Source organism: Heloderma suspectum, chromosome 4, assembly GCF_057233095.1.
Source record: "Heloderma suspectum isolate Gila_16-S chromosome 4, 16-S_ref, whole genome shotgun sequence".
NCBI lineage: Eukaryota > Metazoa > Chordata > Lepidosauria > Squamata > Helodermatidae > Heloderma > Heloderma suspectum.
In genome coordinates this window covers 257,607,281-257,634,015 of record NC_139461.1, presented here as the reverse complement: position 1 = coordinate 257,634,015, position 26,735 = coordinate 257,607,281, and the positions used below count along the sequence as shown (strand labels likewise).

Here is a 26,735-nt window from a genome sequence, read left to right as displayed (position 1 = left end):
GAATCCAAGGCAAACCATTCAACATCACAGTAATTCAAGTCTATGCCCCAACCACTGATGCCGAAGAAGCTGAAGTTGATCGGTTCTATGAAGACCAACACCTTCTAGAACTAACACCAAAAAAAGATGTTCTTTTCATCATAGGGGATTGGAATGCCAAAGTAGGAAGTCAAGAAATCACTGGGATAACAGGCAGGCATGGCCTTGGTGTACAAAATGAAGCAGGACAAAGGCTAATAGAGTTTTGCCAAGAGAACACGCTGATCATAGCAAACACTCTTTTCCAACAGCACAAGAGGCGACTCTACACATGGACATCACCAGATGGTCAATATCAAAATCAGATTGATTATGTCCTTTGCAGCCAAAGATGGTGAAGCTCTATACAGTCAGTCAAAACAAGACCTGGAGCTGACTGTGGCTCAGATCATGAGCTTCTTGTTGCAAAATTTCGGCTTAAATTGAAGAACGTAGGGAAAACCACTAAATCATTCAGGTAAGACCTAAATCATATCCCTTATGAATATACAGTGGAGGTGAGGAATAGATTTCAGGGATTAGACCTGATAGAGTGCCTGAGGAACTATGGATGGAGATCCGTAACATTGTTCAGGAGGCAGCAACTCAATCCATCCCAAAGAAAAAGAAATGCAAGAAAGCAAAGTGGCTGTCTGATGAGGCTTTACAAGTAGCTGAGGAAAGAAGAGAAGCGAAAAGCAAGGGAGAAAGGGGAAGATATATCCAGCTGAATGCAGAGTTCCAGAGAATAGCAAGGAGAGACAAGAAGGCCTTCTTAAATGAACAGTGCAAAGAAATCAAGGAAAACAACAGAATGGAAAAGACTAGAGATCTCTTCAAGAAAATCAGAGATCTCAAGGGAACGTTTTGTGCAAAGACAGGCATGATAAAGGACCAAGAAGGCAGGGACCTAACAGAAGCAGATGAGATTAAGAAGAGGTGGAAAGAATACACAGAAGAACTATGCAGGAAAGATCTGTATGTCCCTGATAGCCATGATAGTCACTGAACTTGAGCCGGACATCCTAGAGAGTGAAGTCAAGTGGGCCTTAGGAAGCATTAGTAATAACAAAGCTAGTGGAGATGACAGTGTTCTAGCTGAGCTATTTAAAATCCTAAAAGAGGATGCTGTTAAAGTGCTGAACTCAATATGCCAACACATTTGGAACACTCAACAGTGGCCACAAGACTGGAAAAGGTCAGTTTACATTCCAATTCCAAAGAAGGGCAACGCCAAAGAGTGTTCAAACTACTGCACAATTGCTCTCATTTCACATGCCAGCAAGGTTATGCTCAAAATCCTACAAGCTAGGCTTCAGCAGCATGTGAACCGAGAACTACTGGAAGTACAAGCTGGGTTTCGAAGAGGCAGAGGAACTAGAGATCAAATCGCCAACATTCGCTGGATCATGGAGAAAGCAAGAGAATTCCAGAAAAACGTCTATTTCTGCTTCATTGACTACGCTAAAGCCTTTGATTGTGTGGATCACAACAAACTGTGGCAAATTCTGAAAGAGATGGGAGTACCAGACCACCTTACCTGTCTCCTGAGAAACCTGTACGAGGGCCAAGATGCAACAGTAAGAACCGGACATGGAACAACCGATTGCTTCAATAAAACCGATTGGGAAAGGAGTACGACAAGACTGTATATTGTCACCCTGCTTATTCAACTTATATGCAGAGTACATCACGAGAAACACCGGGTTGGATGAATCACAGGTTGGAATTAAGATTGCCGGGAGAATTATCAACAACCTCAGATACGCAGACGATACCACCCTAATGGCAGAAAGCGAAGAGGATCTAAAGAGCCTCTTGCTGAGGATGAAAGTGGAGAGTGGAAAAGCTGGTTTGAAACTCAACATTAAAAAAACAAAGATCATGGCATCTGGCCCCATCACGTCCTGGCATATAGAAGGGGAAGAAATGGAAGCTGTGACAGATTTTATTTTCTTGGGCTCCAAGATCACTGCAGACGGTGACTGTAGCCATGAAATTAAAAGACGCTTGCTCCTTGGGAGGAAAGCTATGGCAAACCTAGACAGCATAGTGAGAAGCAGAGACATCACCTTGCTGACAAAGGTCCGCATAATCAAAGCTATGGTTTTCCCAGTAGTAATGTATGGCTGTGAGAGCTGGACTATAAGGAAGGCTGAGCGCCGAAGAATTGATGCTTTCGAACTGTGGTGCTGGAGAAGACTCTTACGAGTCCCCTGGCTGCAAGGAGGTCAAATCAGTCAATCCTAAAGGAAATCAACCCTGAGTGCTCATTGGAAGGACAGATACTGAAGCTGAAGCTCAAATATTTTGGCCACCTAATGTGAAGAGAAAAGTTACTGGAAAAGACCCTGATGCTGGGAAGGATTGAAGGCAAAAGGAGAAGGGGACAGCAGAGGATGAGATGGCTAGATAGCATCACCGATGCAATGAATATGGACTTGAGCACACTCCGGGACAGAGCGGAGGACAGGAAGGCCTGGCATGCTATGGTCCATGGGGTCACGAAGAGTCAGACACGACTTAATGACTGAACAACAACAACCCTAGAATGCTTTGCATTACCACAGGGAACAATATATTGCTGCTTGGAAAATTCCTTTCACCCCAGCTACTTACTTTCAGAGTCCCTGCTAATCAAAACATGCTGGGACTGCATCCCTGGAAGCCCTGGCTCTGCAACACCACTGACAATCACACAAAGAATACTCATTGCATCTCAGGACTGTGACTATGCAGGAATCATCTGTACTTGATGGCTGCAGCACTATGGTTATTTACATGTGAATAAGCATCACAGACTAGGGATGTGTGGATTTTGTAAACTCTGTTCTGCCTGCATTTCATGGATCGTCAGGTCCCTTTCATTGTGTTGTCTGGTCATTGACAGAATTGGGTTTGTTCAAATTTCCCAAATTTGTGCAAATTCACACTTGCAAAAATACACAAATCCCCCCCCAATATGTAAATCCCCCCAAAATGTGCAGTTTCATGCTTTAGCTGATGGGGGAAATGCACATTTCTTGCCGGTCTTCTTTTAATTTTAAGTATTTTTCTATGACTAGATTTGCATAAAATTCTGGAAAGTTTTTTTTAAAAAAAATTGTCCGCAAATCTCACGCAACTCAGGAAAATCTGGTCCACTGTGAAATCCACAGGTGGTTGTTGTTCAGTCGTTCAGTCGTGTCCGACTCTTCGTGACCCCATGGACCATAGCACGCCAGGCCTTCCTGTCCTAATCCACAGGAAGGCCTGGAGTGCTATGGTCCATGGGGTCATGAAGAGTCGGACACAACTGAATGACTGAACAACAACAACAAAAACCCATGTTTGAATGTCAAAGCATTGTGGTTGAGGTGATGTGAGGGAATATAAAAGCTGTATCAGTTGTGCTTGGTCTGTTATAGGGATGTCAGAGAAATCTGCAACAGAATCAAATAAGTTCTAATTTCTATGAAGCTAATCCACAGGTTATCCCGGAGCGTGCTCAAGTCCATCAAACATGGGTTATCAAGTGCTAAAGATTCAAGTGATGTCTCAACAGTTCCTCAAAGTCCACTGTCAAAAAACAAACAAAACTAGTATCTTTCTTATAAGTGCATTCAAAATGGTTTGAATGCATGCAAAGTCCATGTCTGATGTCTTGGCAGGGTCTTCCACCTTCAGCTTTCTTTACTGTTATAATTTTCCATGTAGACTATAAACTGTTAAAGTATGTGGAGGTCGGTTTACAGTTTGTCATTTTTTTCCTCACAAAAGGGTAAGTTCCTAGCACAAACCACAGAGAAAGAGCAAATGAGAGGTGTTCTTTCATTCCTTTGGTTTATGAGTTTATCTAAAGGTTGACTCATATCAATACTATATGTGACACATCAAAAGGAAAGAGGGTAGCAAAATTGTGACCAAGAATGCATTACTATTGGTTAAAATAGATCAACATGTGCTCAAGAGGGGCAGAGGTGGGGCGGCTAGAGGTAACAGCCTTTTAAAATGTGACATGTTTATCGGTAGTCTCCACAGAAAATCCCAGCAGACAGAGGTAGATTACTTCACACACATTTTTGAGCATTGCTTGACTTCTTATCAGTTGATTACTTAATATGTGAACTAATGCTAATGAAAAACAGTGTGTTTGAGGCAGTACTGGGAGTACATCAACATTCTGCTCATGGAATATTTGGTCCATTCATACACAATAGGCATCACTTGATGGTATAGTCATCAAACGATGAGCATCCATGTATGAACCCTTAAGCTTGGTCCAGAAGCTGCAGTTGGTGCAGAATGCTGCAGCCAAGTTGGTAAGGGGAACAGCTTATTACCAGCATATTGCAGCTATGGTGACAGAACTGTACTGGCTGCCTGTACGCTAATGGGTGAAATTTAAGGTTTTTGTACTAGTTTACAAATCCTAAACAACTCAGGACCAGGATACTTAAGAGATTCCCTGACCATTCAGTTGCTATATTCATCCGGAGATACTTGGTAGTGCCCACAATTTCAGAGGTCCAGTCTATGATGGCTTGGAATATGGCCTTTAGTATCATAGCGTCCATGCTCTGAAACTCCCTACCACCAAAAATTAGACAGGTGCCAACCCTTATAGATTCTCAGCACCTACTGAAGACATATTTTTTTCCAACAAGCATTCCCAGGAAGGTAATCTTGTCTTCTGTATAGAGTAATAATATGCAGTATTTAATTCTGATCTTATACTGTATTGGTTTTTGTAGCAACAGCTATCCAAGATGCCTTGGTTGCATCTTGTTTAGGTGATTGCAATGTGCTCTTTATGGGCTACTCCTGAAGAGTGTCTGGAAGATTCAGTTATTACAAAAACCCAGCAACTTAGGCTGCTAACCACTGCACAGTATTGGGAACATATTACACCTGTCTTGAAAGACCTGCACTGGTTGCCAGTTGCTTTCTGGGCACAATTCAAGGTGCTGGTTTTAACCTTCAAAGCCCTAGATAGATGAGGTCCTTGCTATCTAAGGGACCACCTGTCTTACTATGCCTGCGTATTAAGATCTTCAGGACAGGCCCTTTTGATGGAACCATTACCTTCAGAGGCCCATTTGTTGGGCATGCATGAAAGCACTTTCTCCTGTGTTGCCCCCAAACTATGGAATGTGCTCCCTTGAGAGCTACAATTCCCCCACACACACACTCTCTTGGCCTCTAGAAAGGGTGTGGATGCATCTTTTCAATTTAGCCTTTTAAAATGTGTAGTTTTAATGTTTTAACGTTTTTATTGCTTTACATTTTTATTGTTTTAAACTGTACACTGCCGTGATAGATGTTAAGCAGATAAGGCAGTATATAAATGTTAATAACAAATAAATATTTTAATGTAAGCTATTAATAAATAGCAATAAACAAACAAACAAACAAACAATAAACATGCCTTACTGGGATTGAAATGAGAAGAAAAGCTGTGCAGATGGAGCCAGTTATGGCGGACGGGCTTCCCCTTTGAGGATGCAGCATAGATAGCAGCACACAGCAAAGAATCTCCAGTCCAATGTTATTACATACCTATTAGTACCCTGCACAGCCCACAAAGGAACCTGTGAAACTAAAATGCTAAAAATTTATCTGAGCTATGCATGGTCTGTCTGAAGAATGTTTACTCATTGCTCACTGCCCCCAAGGAAAAAGAACAGCTTCTCCTTTGCCAGCACCCCATTTACGGCCCTTCTGGCTAAGCCAAATCATCAAACAGCTGCAGCGTTGATGAGAAATTGAGTGTGGCACATGAGAAAATGGGTAAAGGTCCTCCTTCATCTTCTTTTGTAAATATTTGTTTTCTGCTGTGTTGTGTTTTCTATTTTGTAGCTGCAGCTGTTTTGTGAAATGCCAGCACATTAAATTATCTGCATTACACATTTGGCTGGGGAATGATAGTCTATAGGTCTCTTGCATATGTGTGAAAGAACTTGCGTCTGATCTGCGTTTTGGACTCTGCTATATAAAGTGCATAGAGTTGTGTTGCTTTCTGGAGAGTTAGCATGTGTAACTAATAGCACAGCTATTTTTTTCTCCTTAAAACCAAGCTGGACAATTGGCGACCCATCAAACCAACTCATCATCCATGAACTGTCACCTGCCACATAGGAAGCTGCTTTAAACCAAGTCAGACCACTGATCCATCTAGCTCACTATTGTCTACACCAGGGATGGGGAAGATGTGGTCCTCCATCCCTACACACCCACTGTGCTAAACATCTGAGGACTTGAGCTGTATCTCACCTCCTTGAAAAGCACAGCTGTTTGGGACATGAGACAGGGCCTTTTCTGTGGTGATATCCTACACTGGAAATAAAGGGACTCAATGGCCATTCTATGGAGCTATACTTGACTAGTGTGAAATGGTCTTGGGGAGTGTGTGTGTTTTAGTAGTTTGCCATCTTTGTTAAAGATGTCAACATTTATCTATTGCATTCTATCCCATCATTCTTCTGATGAACTCAAGGTAACATACACAGTTCTTCCCCTCCCCATTTTATTTTCACTTCATTTTTGGTTGAAAAAGAATGATAGCCCAAGATAATCCAGCAAGCTTCATGGCCAAATGGGAATTTGAACCCAGGTCTTCCTGTTCCCAGTCTGACACTAACCACTATGCAATGTTGGCAGAGCAATCATGGTCTGCTAAATGGCAGGAGATTCAGGACAGATAGAATGAAGTGCTTCACACATAACACAGTTAAAACATGGAATTCACAAGATGTAGTGATGGCCACCAACCTGGACTGCTTTAAAAGAGGATTAAAGAAATTCATGAAGGAAAAGGGTATCAGTGGCTACTGGTCATCATTGCTATACATTATCTCCAGCATCAGAGGCACTATGTCGCCATATGCCAGTTGCTGAGGAACACAAACAGGAGGCTGCTATTGAACTCATGTCCTGCTTGTGAGCTTCCTATAACCATCTGGTTGGCCAGTATGGGAAGAGAATGCTGGACTAAACAGCCTTTGGTCAAATCCAGTGTGGCTCTTCTTCTCTTATGGAATAGCAGTGAGACAGAGCAATCATAAGTTCTATTAAGGGAGTAAAGACCTGTTTTCAAAACTTGGAGAAATTTGGAATTCAAACCTATCTAGAACCTATAAAGCTGCTTTATACCAAGCCTAACCATTGGTCCATCTCGCCCAGAATCATCTACTCTGACTCACAGCAACTTCCTGGAGTCATGAGCAGATATCCTGCTACCTGAAATACGCTTGACCAGAGATGCAAGGGATCAAAGCCAGGGATGTCTACATGCAAAGTATGTGCTCTAGCACTGAGCAATGGCCCCTCTCCCAAAAAATATATCCTGGGAAGCTCTTCTATGGTTGTTCCTTCTAGTGTGGTATATCGAGTTATTTGATGATGATTGATGTTTTGCAGTCTCAGAGGCATGTTCTTTTTCCAGACAGCCATGAGCTGCAAAGACTCAGGATTCCAAGGCCTACCATTGCCATCTGAGATTATTTTGAGCAGTCCCATCGCCACTCCTACCATATTTCCTTGTTATCTCCTTATACTTTTTGTACTATTTCCCATTTTATATTAAGTTTTGGTTGCACCAACAACAGCTGTATTATAATTAGGGCTGTGCACAAATTATTTATTTATTATTTTATTTATTAGTAAACTTATTAATCGCCCATCTGGCTGGTCACCCAGCCACTCTGGGCGATGTACAGCATACAATAAAACAGTTTAAAACAATAAAATTCTACAATAAAAACATTTTCTAAAATACCCTAACCTACCCCAAATGCCTGCCTGAACAACCATGTTTTTAATGCACTACAGAACCTCATTAAAGAGGGGGCATGACGGAGTTCCCTAGGGAGGGAGTTCCACAGAGTGGGGGCCACCACAGAAAAGGCCCTCTCCCTCGTCCCCACCAGTCTAGCTGTCCTGGCTGATGGGACAGAGAGAAGGCCATCCGAGGCTGATCTTGTTAAGCGGTCTGTCTGGTGCTGCTGGAGGCGCTCCTTAAGATAGGCTGGGCCGGAACCATATAGGGTTTTAAAGGTCAAAACCAACACCTTGAATTTGGCCCAGAAAACAACTGGTAACCAGTGCAACTCCTTCAGCACTGGAGTGATTTGATCTCGCTGGTGGCTGCCTTTAATCAGGCGAGCCGCCACGTTCTGTACCAGCTGCAGCTTCCAAACCGTCTTCAGGGGTAACCCCATGTAGAGCGCATTACAGTAGTCTAAACGAGAGGAGACCAGGGCATGTACTACCAATGGGAGCAGATGGTCGGGAAGGAAGGGGCGCAGCCGCCGTATCAGATGGAGTTGATACAGCGCTGTCCGGCTCACAGCTGACACCTGAGCCTCCATGGACAGCTGGGAGTCCAAAATGACCCCCAGGCTGCGGACCTGGTCTTTCAAGGGTAGCCGTACCCCATTCAACACCAGGTCAACATCCCCCAGCCTCCTCTTGTCTCCCACCAAAAGTACCTAGGTCTTGTCAGGGTTCAGCTTATTCCACCCCATCCAGCCACTCACCGTCTCTAGACATTTGGACAGGGATTCTACAGCCAACCTTGGTGAAGATTTGAATGAGAGGTAGAGCTGCATGTCATCCGCATATTGATGACACTGCACCCCAAACCTCCTGATGATAGCCCCCAGTGGCTTCACATAGATATTAAATAGCATTGGGGAGAGGATGGAACCCTGTGGCACCCCACAAGTAAGTGGCCACGGGTCCGAAACCCCCTCCCCCAGTGCTACCCTCTGGTACCTGCCAGAGAGGAAGGACCGGAACCACCGCAATACGGTGTCTCCAATGCCCAACCCCTCCAGGCGGTCCAGGAGGATACCGTGGTCAACGGTATCAAAAGCCACTGAGAGGTCGAGGAGAACAAGGAAGGAGCATTCACCGCTATCCAGAGCCCTCCTCATATCATCTACCAAGGCGACCAAGGCTGTTTCTGTCCCATGCCCAAGCCTGAAGCCCAACTGAAATGGGTCTAGATAATCAGTTCCTTCCAAGTGTGCCTTCAACTGCATCACCACCACCCGCTCAATCACCTTGCCCAAAAATGGCAGATTTGAGACTGGGTGAAAGTTGTTCAGAACTTGAGGATCCAAGGAGGGCTTCTTTAAGAATGGTCTTATCACTGCCTCCTTGAGGGCTGATGGCATCACTCCCTCCTCAAGGGAGGTGTTCACCACCGCCCTGATCCCCTCACCCAGTCTCTCTCTGCAGCCCATAATAAGCCAAGATGGGCAAGGATCAAGTAAGCAGGTGGTCGGCCTTACAGATGAAAGCACCTTGTCCACTTCATCAGGAGGAAGAAGCTGGAACCGATCCCACAAAACCGGTTTGCCACAGGCCACCTCTTGCTCACTAACTGTATCCACAGCGTGCAGAGTAACACACCTAATCTGATCAATTTTATCTGCAAAGTGCCTTGCCAAGGCCTCACAGGAGGCCTTAGAATGCTCCAGTGGTTCCGGAGCCACAGGACCGACCAGGCTCCAGACCACTTGGAACAGCCTCCTGGGACAGCACTCTGCAGACGCAATAGAGGCAGCATAATATTCCTTTTTTGCTGCCTTCACTGCCACGTGATAGGCTGAAGATACAGCTCTAGCCTGTGTTTGATCGTCTTTGGAGCGAGACCTCCGCCACCGGCGCTCTAGCCATCTCACCTCCTGTTTCAGAGAGCTCGTAACCGCGGATTGAACCATGGTGCAGTTCGAGCCCTGTTCAGGGGGAGAGGGTGTTTCGGAGCCACCTGATCTAATGCCCCAGTGATTGTGGCATTCCAGCCACCCACTAGGGTCTTGACCGAGTGGCTGTTGGCATGCCCCAGAGAATCCCCAAGTGCGTTCAGGAATCCATTTGGATCCATAAGACGCCTGGGGCGGACCATTTTAATGGGTGCTCCACCCCTGCGGAGGGGTTGTGGAAGCGAGAAGTCCAACGTCACCAGATAGTGATCTGACCATGACAAGGGGGTGGTGGATATACCCCCGACTTCCAGATCACTCCCCACTTCTCCAGAAACAAACACAAGGTCTAGTGCATGACCGGCTACATGGGTGGGCCCAGTTAGAATATGGTGCAGCTCCCAGGAGGCCATGGTCTCCATGAAGTCCCGAGGTGCTCCTGTGAGGATGGCCTCCGAATGTACATTGAAGTCCCCCAACACCAATAAGTTAGGGAACTGTACATGCACATCAGAGACCACCTCAAGCACCTCAGCCAGGGAGTCAGTCGTGCAGCAGGGTGGACGGTACACGAGCAGAATCCCCAGACTGCCAAAATTACCTCTTCAAATTCTCCACCTTATTCATGGGCAGAGAAATTGGGGGGAACAATTTCATCAAATTTCTCCAGGGGAAGCAGAAATTTCCTTTCCCTCCAGTTTCTCACAGGCAGAGCTCACCATTAGCAGTGGTTGTAGCACAGCTTCTTTCTTTTTTCCACAAAGATTTTGTTCTTTGTTCCACCCCTGCAGTTGGCAACAGCAGCAAATATGTTGGCAGCCTGGTCACTATTTTTCATCCTTCACCATGTGCCATACCTAGCGTCATTCAAGGGCATTGTGTGTGGGGGGCAAGGGGTTCTTTCTATGATACATCTCTGCATTGCTTTGCAGCCTCCCAGGCTGCCTGCACTTCCTGATCTGAAAAAGCTCTGTAGGAGGAATTACCTCAAGTTGTCTTTCCCGGGGCTCTAACTGAAGTGTTGGAAGCCAAGGAGATGACAAGCTGCTGGAAAGGTGGTTGCACAATCGAAGACAGGGTACTCACGCACACTCCTCAGCTGCCTCAGAAGTAAGAACCATGAATCCAACCCATGAGAATTTCTTTGGAATTTTCTTCTCCTTTGAATTTCTTTTTGAAAACACTTTCTTTTCCATCAAATTGCATGAGAATGGTAAAAAAAAAAAATGTGGAATACATTTTTGGCACAGCACTAATTATATTCATAAGAACATAAGAAGAGCCATGCTGGATCAGACCAAGGGTCCATCTAGTCCAGCATTCTGTTCATGATGTGGCCACCCAGCTGTTGTCTGGAACCCACAATCAGTGGTGCAGCTATGGCTGGACCTTGAGGCTGATGTCCAGGGACCCGCAACCCAGCAGCCCCCCAAGTGACCACCCAGAGCAGGGCAGGTGATGGAGGCAGTTGCAAACATCACCATCTGGGCTGGCATCTGATTGCAGCTCACCACAACATCCTTTATTTCTTCTTATTTTAAAAACATTGTATAGTTATTGATGGCCAGATAGATATGTAAATATGGTTACAGGTGCTCTTTTCATTTCTAGAGAGCCAGTGTGGTGTAGCAGTTAGAGTGATGGGCTGGGCCTGAGAAGAGCCAGGTTCTAGGCTCAACTTGGCCATGAAGGCTCACTGGGTGACTTTGGGCCGGTCACTGACTTTCAGCCTAACCTACATCACAGGGTTGTTGAGAGGATAAAATGGACGAGGTGGAGGATTATGTAGACCTCCATGAGCTCCTTGGAGGAAAAGTAGTGTATATAGAGAGAGAGGGAGAGAGAGATTATTTTTACTTTAAAATATATTCTTCTTTTCTTCAACAAAATGGTGCTTATTCCCAAGGAAATGTGTTTCGCACCAAGGCAGCAGAAACAAGCTCTGTTATATTCCTGTGCTGTGATGTGAAACTGTCAGGATGTGTGGAATGGTATTTGTGAGGAAACGGTGCTGGTGGTAGAGAAGATAAATATTAGTTATGTGTTTCAAGGCCATCTAAATGGGGCCCCATAACCTCATCAAGTCCAGGTTCTTAAATTATCTAGGTGCTCTACTGTTTATAATGCTTTCTGAGTTCTTTTATATCTATATCCCAGTAGTTCTAAACATTTGATGGGCATTGTAGCTGTCCAGACTACACAAAGCTGATAATTCCAGCAAACGAATGACTCCATTCTTGGGTGTCCACCACTAATTTAGAATCCAGCACTCTTTGTGCAGTTGACATTATATTTGCGATGAAGCTGGCATTTTCTTCTACTGTTTTATTGGCCACTTGCTTTGTTTCATTTGCTACCTCTGCAATAACTCTTCACTACGTGGAATAATTTTGCATTCTTTAAAATTAATCCTGGTAATGTCTAAGAGGAACACAAACACAAGGACTCTCTGCGTGCCATCCTCCCGAACACTACTGCATTCCTCCCAGCCTGTTTGGCGGGCTCTTTGTTTGTCATGATTTAAAAGCAGAAGGCAGCATGTGGGGAAAGACATCCCTGCTCACGATCTTCCCCATTTAAATTGCACCCCCCCTCCCCACCAAGATGATTGGCACTGGAGAAAACTGAGGGTCAAACTGATCCATGCTGCTCGGCTGTTCCCAGTGCCAATCATCTGGGCAGCGGGGACAGAGCAGCATGATGGAATCTCAGCACACAGAGACAGCAGGATTAAACCTCCTTATTTATTTATTTATTTATTTATTTATTTCTCTGCTGCCCAATAGCCGAAGCTCTCTGGGCGGTCCACAAAAATTAATCCCTGTGCACTAAGACAGGAGGGCAAAGAGTGTGTGTTTGTCTGTCTGCCTGTGGAAAATGATATGTATGTTTGCATGTGAGTGTGGGGAAGGCAGCATTTGTGAGTGGGAACACTCTGTATCTGTTTGTATATGTGCACGTGTGTAAGAGAGAGGGGAGTGACTTATTCACCAGTCCTGGCCCACCACCAGCAGTGCAGCACCCAACACACTGCTCAGCCTGTGGGGCCAAAAAGCTTACCCAGCCCAGCTGCTATGAGTTTTTTATGGATCATAGCCTCTGCATGAGGCATTGGGACACTGATTTTAGGTCTGGCCCATGGCCATGGGGCAAATTTGGCCCACCTGGAGTCCCAATCCAGCTCTCCAGGATTCCCCATGCCCCCTTCCCCTGGCCTCACCCCCTTACCCTCACCGGCCAATCATTTGGTGGCTTCCAACCAAAATGGTGTCTTTTGGTGGTGTCCCTTTCTCATTATAAAGGTTTGAAAGGCCTCTCCTGGGGCTCAGTTACAGGCAGTAAGAGCCTTAAGGTCAAAAGCGCTGATGGTATTTTGGTATTTTGTGCCTTTCGCTTTGGCTCTCCTTCCTTTCACCTTCGGACCCACTCACCACTGCAATGTGGCCCCTGAGAGCTTCTCCAATATTGAATTCAGCCCTCAGGCTGAAAGAGGTTCAGCACCACTGCTTTAAATGAATCCATCAAAAGGCTTTCATGATAGAGGAATAGCTAGGCCCCATGACAGAAGTCTACAAAATGATGCATGGTGTGGAGAATGTCAATAGGCCGACATTTTTCTTCCTCTCTCAAAATACGAGAACCCAGGGTCATCTTATGAAACTGATTGGTGGGAGACTCAGATAAAACGAAGGACTTCTTCACACAGCACATAGTTAAACTACGGAATTCACTACCATAGGATGCAGTGATGCCCACCAGTTTGGATGGCTTTAAAGGGGGGTTGGACAAATTCCTGGAGGAAAAGGCTATCAATGGCTCCTAGTTTTGATGGCTATGTGCTACCCCCAGTACCAAAGGCAGTGAGCCTCTGTACACCAGTTGCTGAGGAACATGGGTGGGAGGGTGCTGTTGCGCTCATGCCCTGCTTGTGGGTTCCTGGTCAACAGCGGGTTGGTCACTGTGTGAACAGAATGCAGGACTAGATGGACCCATGGTCTGATCCAGAGTGGCTCTTTTTATGTTATGTTCTTCTGTTCTTATGTGGTGCAATTCGGTTTCAGCTACGGATATCTGAAGCATTTACAGAGCAATAACAATTAGAGAGAGAGGGAGGGAGGGAGGGAGGTGAGCCATGCTCTCACTTGGTTGTTTGGGCTTCATAGCGAGCCTTTCTTTGGAGACAAAGGAGCTCAGCATCCCGGAGTTGAATAGCATCGCCAGCTTTTATTTCAGGTATTGGCACTGTCAGCCTTCCACTTTAATAGAAGATGCTGCAAGCAGGCGACAGCAAGTATTACCTTGGCTAGACTGTGTAATGGCTTGGAAGAGCATGTCACCATTTTGTTCCAATTAGGAGGATTTTGGAGTGATTTAATTCAAAGATGTGGATCCTTTCTTCTACACTTGTTTGGTTTTGATTGAAAGTAAATAGCATTTTCCACACTTGTGCTGGCATCAGGTTGCACATCAAGCTCTCTGACTTTATATACATTAAAGCTAGAAGCTCAGAAGTAGCTTTGCAGTTTGGATTCAATTGGCCCTTAAAGGTGAGAAGTATATTTCCCCATTGAAAGCTAGTAAACCAAACAAGAAACATCCAAATGCTTCCAAATCCAAAATACAAAGTTCTCCTTCTCCTTCTTCTTCAAAAGTATAATACATAATATAACACTTGGAGCCGTGCAAATGGCTTCCATAACAGATAATATTCTCCCATTTTCATGCCAGTAAAAACAAGGCAGCAGTGCCTTAACATGCTGTTGTGCAACTCCCATTCATTTCAATGTGGCTTGTGCAAGAGAGCTTCCTGCTGGGTTGCGCCCTTGAGCTTCATTGCTTTTGAAGCTGTGCTGGAAAAAAAATACTACCAGAAAATGCTGCCACCTTGCTGCTTGTTTTACATGGTTTCTACTTTGTGTGCTGCCATAGCAATCTTCAGCACTTTCATGCTTTCCTCTAAGATACTTAGAATAGGTGTTCCATGCTTTGGTCGATGTCTCCTTGCTAGCGCTATAAAGAGAACTCTGTCGGTTATTCCCTAATGAAACATACGGGACACCAACTGCCCGGGACTAACAAGTATGATTGACTGCCCCTGCTTACCGAGTGCCATATCACAGCTAAGGTAATTGGGATTCTGAATTCTGATTTACAGTTGAGCATGACGCATTCCCCCATAATGCAGCACAGATGATTGGACCTCTTAATTCTAGCTGACTGGCCCATCAGTCATGAGCCTGCTATAGCACAGCACAACTTCTTGGGATTGTGAATCACAACCAGGTACCATCTGTTGACACTGTAATCACCTTGGAGTCCATAATATGTGCTTGTGACCTGAGGCTATCAGGGGTGCATAGTTCAATGAGGCACCTTGAAAAGCACTTTCACTGCTCCTTTTTTGCTAGCAACTGTTAGACGTCATGCAAACATGATGGTTAGTTAGATAATATCTTCACATCATTCACCTTTTCTCCTTTGCACTTGTTTGATTTAGAACAGTTCAAGGATGGTTATTCAGGGCAATAAATGTTCCGTTGATAAATATTTGTTGCGTGGATATCAGAGACCTTCCATCAAACATTTCTTTAGAGGGAATATTCCATGTCTCCAACACTATTATTCTCCCCTTCTCATACCCACCGATGCCTCCATTGGTTTTATGTTAGCCTTGTGGAATGGGGTTGCCTGAGCATCACAGGCACTGGTTGAGTGTTACTAATGACTAGCATAGTTCTCTCCTCCTGCCATGCCCAAACCATTTTGTGAGTTTTTAAAGATGTTACTTAATTGCGTGATGCTGTGTAGAGTGTGTGCATGCCCCTGCTGGAATGCTCATCAAGCCCATCCTTCATGCAGAAATGCTTACTAGTTTGTGAACATTTTGTTTAGATTATCCTTTGGTTTGTTCTTTGAAGACTCTGCATTACCATTTGTCACACTGAAGTGGATTTTATTATGATGCTTCTATTTATTTCTACAGTGCTATGAATGTGTATTGGAGTGGGCAACATGTGGTCTGTGGGCTGCATGTGGCCCCCGCTGCCCCCCAATGTGCCCACCACCATTAACCCCCACTACTCCTCACCCCCTTTGCCTTCAGCCCCATCCACCACTACAAGGCAAGAACTTCTCTGAAATTTAATTTCAACACGCCCAAGAACTTCTCTGAAATTTAATTTCAGCCTCTTCAGGCTGAAAAAGGTTCCCCACCCCTGCACTAGTAGACAACCAGGAAGTAGAAAGAGAGGGATGGAGGTGGCAGAGTTATTGTTACCAAATAAGGGAGTGGAGAGAGCACTAGAAATTTGGCAGGCTGTGTTGGAGGCCTAGCTGCAACACAACAAACTCAGAATGTGTCAAGAATGAATCGTCCTCCCCTTTGCAGTCAACACTACAGAAAATCAAAGCTTCAGGCTATTACAACTTCATTTTGCTAAAGACTAGCCTTTCTACAAATGCCCTTTCAAGGAAGCTCTCAGACTGCCCCAGGCTCTGAATGACTAATCTGTGATCTTCATTGGAGAAGATGAACCAGAGGGTAGTGAAGTTGCCAACAGTGTGCTTGTGAACCTCAAGGCCAAACTTGCCTCACAGTGACACCCCTCAGGGCAGCTCCCTCCTAAGTTGGCTTCTAAGAGTGGTTATCTTGGTGGAGTGTCTGAGCCCCATCCCTAACTGTGCCTTGTGATGCTCCCTAGCATCTCTCAAGTCATGCCCCTTTTCCTCCTACTCCTCAGACACTTGAGTTCTCACAGTGGAGAGAGGAGGCAGTGACTCAGCCTGGGCCATCTGTTTGTCTAGGCCTTGGGAGGAATCTCTCCCAGTGCTTTGGGGCTCTGGGGAAAGTTCCTCCTCCAGGCTTTGATCTATCTGTTCCGACCTAATTTAGAATTAGAGCTGTCAGACATCTCAAGGGGCTTGGACTCATCCCTGACATCACGTCGGGCAGCACAAGGAGTAGAATGGAGAGTTGACAGAGCATAGTTGGAAAATAAGGAAAGAAGGAAGACTGAGGCACATATATTTACCTGTTTTAGAGGAAAAGAGGAGGGCAATATCCCCAAAGGTTCATGGAGATCTGTTAGTTCATCACAGGGGATCGGGTTACCAGGCTATGGGGTTTGCGGTTCACAAAGTAATGGTGGGGTCATGGCCACCCTGAAGAGTCTTCTTCCAATGAAGAACTTACCTTACCTGAGCTTGAGAGCTCTCCTTTCCCTGAGGATGTTCCAGAGGCAGCTTTGCAGGAGGATATCTAGTTGTGCAGCTGAAGAAGAGGCAGGCCCATCTGGAATGCCTGATGGGGGCCTCCCTCCTCTGATTCTTCCATCCCAGAATGACTCGTATTCAGATCCAGACATGGCAACCACCCACCTCTCAAGAGCAACCAAGAATGGAACATAGGCAGCAAACCCAGCCTCTCCGGAAAAGCACCAGGTTACAAGCAAGGAATTCAGCTCTGTAAAAGACTCCCTTTTATAGTCAGCTTTGCCAGAAAGCTTTCTAATGAGTTACAGCTGGGAGTTGGGCATGTCCTGGCTGCAGCTACTATAAAAGCTAAGCTGGGGGGGGGGGGTGAACTTCCCTGCTAAATACAACGTCTTGGTGTGTTTCCTGTGTTCAGGTGTCTTCAGTAATCCTGACCTTCTGTCTTGGAAACTGGACCTTCTTAGACCTTCGGATTGGACCTGACTTGCCTCTTGCCTCACCCTTGCCTGGATACCATACCCAGAGCTTTGCCTGGTGTGACTTTTGGGCTCCTTGACATTTTGCCAGCACCGGAAGTCTGCGAGCTGGCCTAACTCACACAGGTCAAGTTGGGCCAGCTCATGGAGAAGCAAGCTGGAGTCCAGGGAGGCTGAGCTGCCAAAAGCTCAGCACACTTGACACACACACCCCCAATGGATTCCTCTGGCATCCCTACCTGCACAGTGCATGTAGCAGCCAAAGAAAAAAGAAAAAAACTGGGCTTAGAGTGGCAATTCTTTGTGAATAGCAAAAGAAGAGAACATGCATGCATCACCAAAAAAAAGGACACAAATCTGCAAACAATTGACATATGCTATATATATATATATATATATATATATATCCATATTAAGAAATTGTTATAATAGAACAGAAATAAAGTACATCTCCCCATATTGTGGAAGACTGTGACCAGGTGACCTGTGTGCCTTGCTCAGTCTGCTGCCTGGGTGTCACTGATGGGCACCTTCAAGACCCAGCTCATCCTTCTGATGGTTCTTTATCTTTAACCCAGACTTGGACTGGACTTCCCTTCAAACAGAGGATGCCTTTAAAATCATCCTCTATAAAAGAGGTTGCATGGACACCCTACTGGGTTCCACTTGACACCTCCTAACTGAATTAAACAGAGAAGTGACTGACCCCTTGGCTGAAGGATGAACAGACTTGGAAGAAGTCAGGCAATGAACTTCCCTGTTCCCTGTTGGGTGACACTTAAAAAAAAATCCTGCTTCGGCTTGGCTGGCTGGGTCAAACCACAACTCCATCCCTATGTGCATTAGTGGCTGCCCTCTTAACCTTGAATGGGGACTTGGGAGGTGGTTGCACACAACATAAAATTGCTGGAAAGAGGGCTTTAGCAGTGACATGCTGAACATGGTTTATGTTCATGATGGAGCAAGCAGATGAAGGCTTTGCTACAAATACATTTATCACTGACAGAAAGGATAAGCCTGGATAAAAAAAAATAAGCGCTTGGCTGACTGCTTAAGAGCTATGTAAATTGGCTCTCAGTCTAGCTGATCTGGCCATTCGCTAGCTGTGTAGAAGTCACTGTGCAACTCTTTAAGGAAACTGGTCATTGTTTGCCAATGTAGATTAATGTTAACCCAGTTCCAGCATCTGAATAAATATGCACACACCAGTTAAGGAGTTGTTCAAATAATATCAAGTAGCCTACCATTTTTATTTTTTTTAAGGGTATAAAGCTGCTCTTTCGACTAAGCCCAAGACAAGGAATCAGACTGGTATGAAAATGAGAGGAGATTATGTTATTGGAATGGGGAATTCAACTACTGTATTTGGATTTGTAGCCTGCCTGTGCTACAAATCCTAATCTGTTGCAGCAAAAACAGCAAACAGTTTTGTGGCACCTGAGAGACCAACATGACTTATGCCATAATAAATGCGTTCATCATGCCAGAAGACTCTTTGTCAATTTTGCGTTTGTAGGAGTTTGTCAGAATGCCGTGCGGGTGAATTTCAACCAACACTGGTAGGAGGTATGAATTGTTGCTTCATTGATTTTCATTTTTAAATGTTCTAGACTGCTTCTTCATCCATAAAGGATCCCAGGGCAGTATGGGCAGAATTGGTGTAAAACAAACGCAATATAACAATGACAATGACATTGCACCATGAGTCCCAGCTGGAGGTGGCTCCATCATGAACCAGAATGAAAAGGGATGTTTCAGGCTGGCTCCACACACCAACATCCATGCATTGTGCATGGACATCTGCATAAGGGAAGCCTATGTGTGTCAAATGCTACCGAAGTAGTTTTCCCCTGTGCAGATCCCCGTTTGTACTGTGTATGCACTGGGCTGAGGAGCCACAGAACGTCAGGGGCAGTATGAGCCAATTGTCTTTTCTACACATAGAATCCCCTTCGCTTGAATAACACATGAAGGAGGGATTGTGTCTTCCATGAAAGAGTAGCAAGTTATGGACACTCCCTTTCCTGTGGTACTGACTTGAAAACAAGAGTCCAGTGTTACCCAGTAAGGACAGAGCCTTACACTTTTTCAGGGCCTGGAGATCCAGGAGGGCTCAGCCAAGAGCCCCATTACCATGAAGTGGGAATCAGGTATAATTATGTAGATGATGCTTGAGGATATTTATGAAAAAATATTTTCTGTATCTATGTACCTTTTGTCCAGATCTTGTTGAAATTTGCAGAAGCCAATCACAGAAGCAGTGTTAGAGCAGAAAAAGCAAAATTCTGAAAAGTGAGTTAATAGTCCAGGTCCTTCTCTAGAGCACAGGGCGTGTGCTTGTGCAGTTAAATTAGGATGTGTAGTTCCAGAGACAGATATGTGCTTCCTATGTAGGCTGACCATGTTTCCTTGAGACAAAAACGGGATATTGGCTGTTATGTAATATTCCGTATTCATGAAGCATACCACACTGAACGCTCTAATGCAGGACTGCAGTGGCCAGACTGCAAAAAATCATAAACATACACCAAAAAGGGGGTGGGGAAGGAATGAACACCCCGACTGCTATCACAAGCCGGTATATGCTAATGTCCCACCGGAGAGTTCTGCTGTAATAAAAAAAAAAATAGCTAACACCCTTTTGAACCGAAATATGAGTCTGAAAAGTCCGAATCAAACTGAATGTAGGCCAGAAAGAATCTCTATGGGCGGAATGATGGTGGAAATAACAGTAAGACCCACCCTCCTGGTCCCACACACTGAATGGGGCTTAGCAACCGCCTCTTGAATTCCTGCCACTGCAGACAAGCAAGGGGATGGCGTTTGATCGTCGCTACCTCAAGAGGCCTGGCCCTGACTGGACAAAGTAAATGGAACTTCCTCTTTCCTCACACTAGTAGTTTTACTGCACGCATTGATTAGCATGGAGCCTTATGATAAATGTGTTCAGTTTTTTACAAAAAATTAAAAATGGGACAAAATTGACATTTATATTAAAACAACAGGACGGTCAGGAAATATGAAAAAACAGTATTGTCCCATTTAAAACGGTATGTATGATCAGCCTGTTCCCATGTGATATGCTCTCTCAAAAACTATCAGTCCCAGAGTTCTGTGTGCTCAGGAAGGGGCAAAGCACCAGTCAGGGTCATTTATCCCAGGAGCAGTGGGGGCCATTGCTGCAGGTCAGATTTATAGGCTCAAAATATAGGTGAGTAAATCTCTCATTTACATGAAACCACTGTACTGCCATGTCTGGCTGCAAATACAAATCAGGCAGCCAGAAACATGAAGGGGTTAAACAAAGGGAACTAAGATAAGCTAAAAGATACCAATCCTCCATTTTTTTTTCAAAACAGACCAGGACTTTCTGCAGTCTGGCTCAGGCATTACACTTACTAGGAAAGTAGGTGAACAAAAACGAGATGAGTAAATCTTGTTCCATTTGAATAAAAACCTTAATGGGATGATAACTTTATTAGGATGAACCCAAATGAAATGTTAAATCATTAGTAAGGTTTGTAGGACTCTTCATCAGGCTGGATGTTAAGTTAAACAAAAAATAGCAAAAATTGGGGGAAGGAGTTGGGGCATGGTAAAAAAATCCCCAAGTGTGGGCCTTGGTGTAATTTCAGAAATGTAGAAAATGTGATTTCAGTATTAAAATAGAAACCTTTCTTCAATATTCATGAAATTGTATGGATGGGATGAGATTGTGGCATGTGTATGGAGGGGGGCTGAATTACAAGTATGTACTGGGCATCCCAAAATGATGCCTGGCCCCTAACTAAGGATACCCAAGAATATCTGGGTGTGGTGGAAGTAACGTGAGCCATGGTAGAAGGCTTGAATGTTGCCTGACCTGTTCGTATGTGTCCATGTCATCATGCATGTATGCGGGTTCACATATCCATCACTCTTGAGCACCAGAATCCATGGAGCTCTTGCATTCTGGTCCTCTTTCTTTCTAGCATGCTTGGCAAGGGGCTAACACCAGGCAATGGCAGAAGAGGAAACTAGAGGAAAGATGAGCCAAAGGAAAAAGTGGGTGGGATCAACCTGAGAAGGCGAGAGATGGGCAACTATGAAAATTAGAGACAGCTGCAATCAAAGAAAATGAGAGAGAGCAATACAGAGGAGAGTTTGGAAGAGGGAATGGAAAGAGAAGATGTAGGAGATAAAGAAAGGGAAGTTGAAAGACTGGGGGAGGGGTGGAAAGAAATGAAAGAGAAGATGGGTAGAGTAGAAGCTCTATGAAACATGAAAGAGAGAAAAGATTTTAAAACATTCTCCCACTGCTGGGATGCAGTATTCTTGGGCAAAATTCTCTCAGCATCCCACCCCCTCCACTGTGATCATTTGCTGTCCCTCTTCTGTTTCTTCTGTGTGTGTTTTTGGAGAATGAGCAGAAACAAGTGCTGACTTGACTTAGTTTGCATATTCATAGTGTAACTAACCTCTTTGGATTAGTCAAGGGTATTACAGAGAGCACATGGTCACATATACAGTTTAGCTTCTAAAAGGATAAATACTGCGGGTTAGTCTTGACTCTGAACCATACCATCACCTCCTGGATGCCCTATATTTTGCTTGTGAGCATGTGGGGATGGATGGGAGGAAATGGCACTTTGCAGATGCTCAGGGGCACCTTCACATACTCTAGGATTCCCTGCTCTAGGAAACCAATACTATGCCTCAGCCCTGGCACAAATTAGACCCTGATTACACCTTATCCAGTCAGTCATATACCAGTGTGTTTCATTTATCTTCTTTTGTGGTACCAGTTTTCTGGATAGAAGTCATAAGCTTAGCTTTGTTCGGGTTTTCTGTTCTGTTATTTAAATGACTTCTTCAGATGATTTTCCGGGCAACAAAATCAATGTTACTTTCAAACATTTTGTTTTCGCCTTGATCCTTTCTTGATCATGTGGCTTCCAGGTGTTTTTTAGGAACCCCAAGTGTAGTGTGGTATACAGATTGCTCTGAGCCATGGTTCATCTACTTACACTACCACTCCCAGTTCTGCGTGTATAATCATTTTTGCAGAATAGAATCATAGAATCATAGAATAGTAGGGTTGGAAGGGGCCTACAAGGCCATCGAGTCCAACCCCCTGCTAAATGCAGGAATCCAAGTCAGAGCATCCCTGACAGATGGCTGTCCACCCAGCCTCATCCTGAATGCCTCCAGTGTGGGCGAGCCCACTACCTTCCCACTGCACCCTTAAGCAACAAGCATACACTAAAATGAGGGGTCCACAGATTAGCACACTAGCAAAAGTGTTATATTAGAAGTCAAAGCTGGCTTCAGTGATCCCATATATGCTACTTCTTTTTCTGTTACATGCAATGCTACTGGATTAGGAAACTGATTCTGATTATGTAAAAGTGATAAAGATATGCAAAAGAAAGGATTCTTGTTCGGGAAAAACATAGTGCACCTGCTCAGAGGCAATCTCATCTTGTATATGTTCCAAGGCTAGTTGAGATTTATGCAAGATTTGTCTCGTTTGACCTTCAGACACTATTTTTCAGTTTCCTCTTCTTTCTTTTCTGTTTTTTACTTCTTTAGTAGTGGGTAGTTCCAATTGTGTAATGCATTGTTGCAGATTAGAAAATGATTTGTCTACTCCAATATTATGAAAGTAGTCAAAACACACTATCATCATGGATTTGAGTTTAATCTAGTAAAAGCAAGGTTGAACTTTAAAATGAATGCAAAAGAAATGTATTTTTTTTAAGGGAACAATCCGACTAGCATAAGAAACAAGATACTAAACGTTGCAATGTCCAGATGGATGCAAAACAGATTTTTCCCCCATCACCAGCTGATGCTGGGAATGGCTGAAAAGTAAGAGTCAGCTGACTGTAATATCTCTGCTTCTATGGGGTCAAATGGATCCTTTTTTATAAATTAGCTTTACCCTCATTAAATAGGGCCATTTGAGTCATTCTTTTATCAGCACAATAATCAGGAGGGGACCATCAATACTTCTTAATATAGCTGTGCAATGCAAGGCCTCTCAAAATTCTCCAGTTTATTCGTGGGCAGAGAAATTGGGGGAGGACTATTTTACTGAATTTCTCCAAGGGAAGGAGAATTCTTCAACAGATTCTTGGAATGGGGCTTGCCATTAACAGTGGTTGTAGCACAGCTTTTTTCTTGGTTCGTAAGGATTTTTGGTTTGGGCACTGCCACCATTTTGGTAGTATTTATCATTGTGAGGTGACTGAGGATGTGGTATGTGTTCTTTCTATTGTACATCTCTCCATCACTCTGTAGCTTCCCTGGCTGCCCATTCTTCCTGGTTTGAAAAGGCCACAAGGAGGAAGAGTTACCTCATGAAGTCTTTTCTTCTCCTGGACTTTAGGTGTGGGAAGCCAGGGAAGCTGCAGGCTGGTGGAGAGATGATTGCACAAAGACAGGAGACTCATTCACACTCCTTGACCACCTCATAAGTAAGCACAAGATGCCTGAACCCCACCAGTGAGAATTTCTCTGAAATGTTCTTCTCCTTTGAATATTTATTTCAAAAGCAATTTCTTTTCTATCAAATTGAATGAGAATGGTCCAAAAATTGGAAGAAATGTTCAGCACAGTACTACTTATAAAGCTAATCTTGTACATTTTTGCTATATCAGCATTATCACCTATTAACACTTATCAACATAATCTTCTGGCATCTAGCCCAATGATTTGTTTGGATACAGTCAAGCAATGTGCTCCCATGCCAGTAGTAGCCAATGTGGGTGGAAATTAATCAGGAACTTGAAGTGTGCATCCCACAATAAGTTCTGGTCCACCACAACTGCTTAGAAGTATCTTGTACCCAAAGCAAGCAAGGAACTGGACACGATGCTATGCCATTTCATAAAGAACACTCTCCTGGAGGTGTGAGCATATGCTTTGGGTGGCTCAAAGCTTAATGTGGGGTGCATATGCCCAGTTCCTTATTCATTTCTATATACATTACCTATGGTTGGCATGGGACAGTATGGTACACAGTGTCCTGCATCAAAACAAAGCATTGGGGTGAATGCCATTCTATGCCATCATTTAGAAGACACAGTTCTAGAGATGTAGACATATGATTTAGAGTGCACACCCTGGTTCCTTATTCATTTCTGAATACATTGGCAATTATTGGCATAGGAGTACCATACTTAACAGCATCTATCTGGATGCAATTCTATGCCATCTGATAGAGGACAACCTCCCAGAGGTCTGGGTGTATGATGGCCTAAAGCTTATTATGAAGTGTACTCCCCCAGTTCTTTGTTCCTTTTACATACATTGGCTATTATTGGCATCGGGGCACCATGCTTGACAGTACCACATCCTGTTTGGTAGGAGCATGGTCCCTACCCTTGTCAGAGCCTGGGAAGAGGCCTCAGCAACCATAGGATGCTTTTGCAGATCCAACAGGAAGGTGGCCCTACACAACTGGGGATTTAAAAAAAAAAAAAACCTTGTTTTGCATCATGCTAGGCTTTGTAACTTTCAGTACATTGTTTCTTGTGCTTGTCTGATAGTTATCTCAAAAATACTTTATTTTGCAATTATTTTAAAGTGAGCATGTCTTTCAGATGATGAAGGGGACAGCACCCACGAAAGCTTAAGCTAGAATAAATGTTAGTATTTAAGATGCCACGAGATTCCTTGTTGTTTTTTCTGCAACAGATGAACATGGCTACCTCTGTGGAACATGTCTTTATCTTTACTGTATTCATCAGCACGTTCCAGGGTTGGCTGTGGAGATTTGATGGGAGGCAGGTGGGGGGGGAGAGAGAGAGATTTGTGTTGCAACTGACCCCAGTTTTCTTATTGTTCAGTTTTCCTGTTTTTACTTCTTGTTTCATGGGCAGTAACTAGTGTTTAATCCATGGGTGAAGATGAGAAAATGATCTGTAGGCTCCAGTATGTATTTATGTACAACATTTATATACCACTCCATATCTAAACAGATTTCAATATCGTGAAAGCAGTTGCAATGAACTATCAACATGTATTGGAACTGCTACCTGGAGGTTTAACTGAGATGTCTTTATAGATGCCTTTGTGTGCTCCACTAGTTTTGTGCAGAACCAGATGAGTGCTGCACAAAGTGTGTAGTGGGAGGCATTTGGATAATGACTAGGGCTGGCCCTGAGCCCTGTGCCTTTTAAAAAAGCAATTCAAATCCACTAAGGGTCCCTGGGCTTCCAGTTTTAGAACTCATGGGACTGGAGAATTTGATGCAAAACCTAAAGTCAACTCATTTTTGCTAGAAACAAGGCCCAGGATAGCTTGGAAGAAAAACAGGTAAAGCTTAAACAACTCATCCATCAACATGAGATTGTTATGAATGTAAGCTATGCAGACGTGGGCTGGAATATCATCTGTCATTTTTATGGAGCTCTAGATTGTTTTTATGCACTGGGCCAAGGGGTTTATTCTGCAAAAGTGCTAAATGGAGCATCTGATGAAGCAGTCTGTTGCCTATGTAAGTACTTGCCACAATAAACCAGTAAAGCTGGGAACCAAAGGACAGTGTGAATGTAGAGAGTTTAGAATAGCTGTAACAAGGTTTCTAACTCCTTCTTTCTTTCCTGAAGTGTCCAAAAGGCTGCCCCCACCCCACCTCCATAATTAAGGGAAACCTTTGGAGTTACTTCTGATGGAGTACAAGCATATGAGGTCGCTGATTTCAACTTCTAGCTGATTAAATTTGCAAGTGTTTACCTGTGATGAGCTTTGTCCTAATATTGCCATCTTGTTTTGTCTGTCTTTTACACCAGTTATGGAGATATGGTGCCCAAGACGATTGCTGGCAAGATATTCGGCTCCATTTGTTCGCTCAGCGGTGTGCTTGTCATTGCCCTTCCTGTCCCAGTTATTGTTTCCAACTTCAGCCGGATTTACCACCAGAATCAAAGAGCTGACAAGCGGCGAGCACAGAAGGTAAGATGCTATGAAAGCTATGATGTATGGACAAATTTCAGTTCCATTGCTGCTTCACTGACATTGGTACGATATTTGAAATAGCACTGTGAAGAAGTTACATTTGCCCAAGTACCTTGCCCCAAAGTATCTTGGCCATGATGCTTTTCTTACGGGGTTATTCACACATGCACTCAACAACTACTAGATCATGTGCAGGGCTTAGGACCCAAACCAAGAGGTTCAAATTACAACAAAGAGACTTTGACTAAACATGAGGAAGAAATTCCTGAGAGTTCAAGCTGTTTGACAGTGGAACAGACTGCCTCAGAAGGTGGTGGTCTCGCCTTTGTTAGAGGTTTTTAAGCAAAGGGTGGATGACTATCTATCAGGGATGCTGTGGTAGTGGATCTCCTGTATC

The 26,735-nt window shown here is 44.1% G+C and overlaps 1 protein-coding gene across 2 annotated transcripts in view; it reads left to right on the top strand.

Annotated features, from left to right (window-relative positions):
• KCND3 (potassium voltage-gated channel subfamily D member 3) overlaps positions 1 to 26,735 on the top strand; it is a 479,226-nt gene that overhangs the window by 353,435 nt on the left and 99,056 nt on the right. For both annotated transcript variants that reach the window (XM_084848355.1, XM_084848354.1), the window contains exon 2: positions 26,173 to 26,335. In XM_084848355.1, the coding sequence (XP_084704481.1) occupies positions 26,173 to 26,335 (163 nt within the window). The remainder of the gene's footprint in view (positions 1 to 26,172; positions 26,336 to 26,735) is intronic.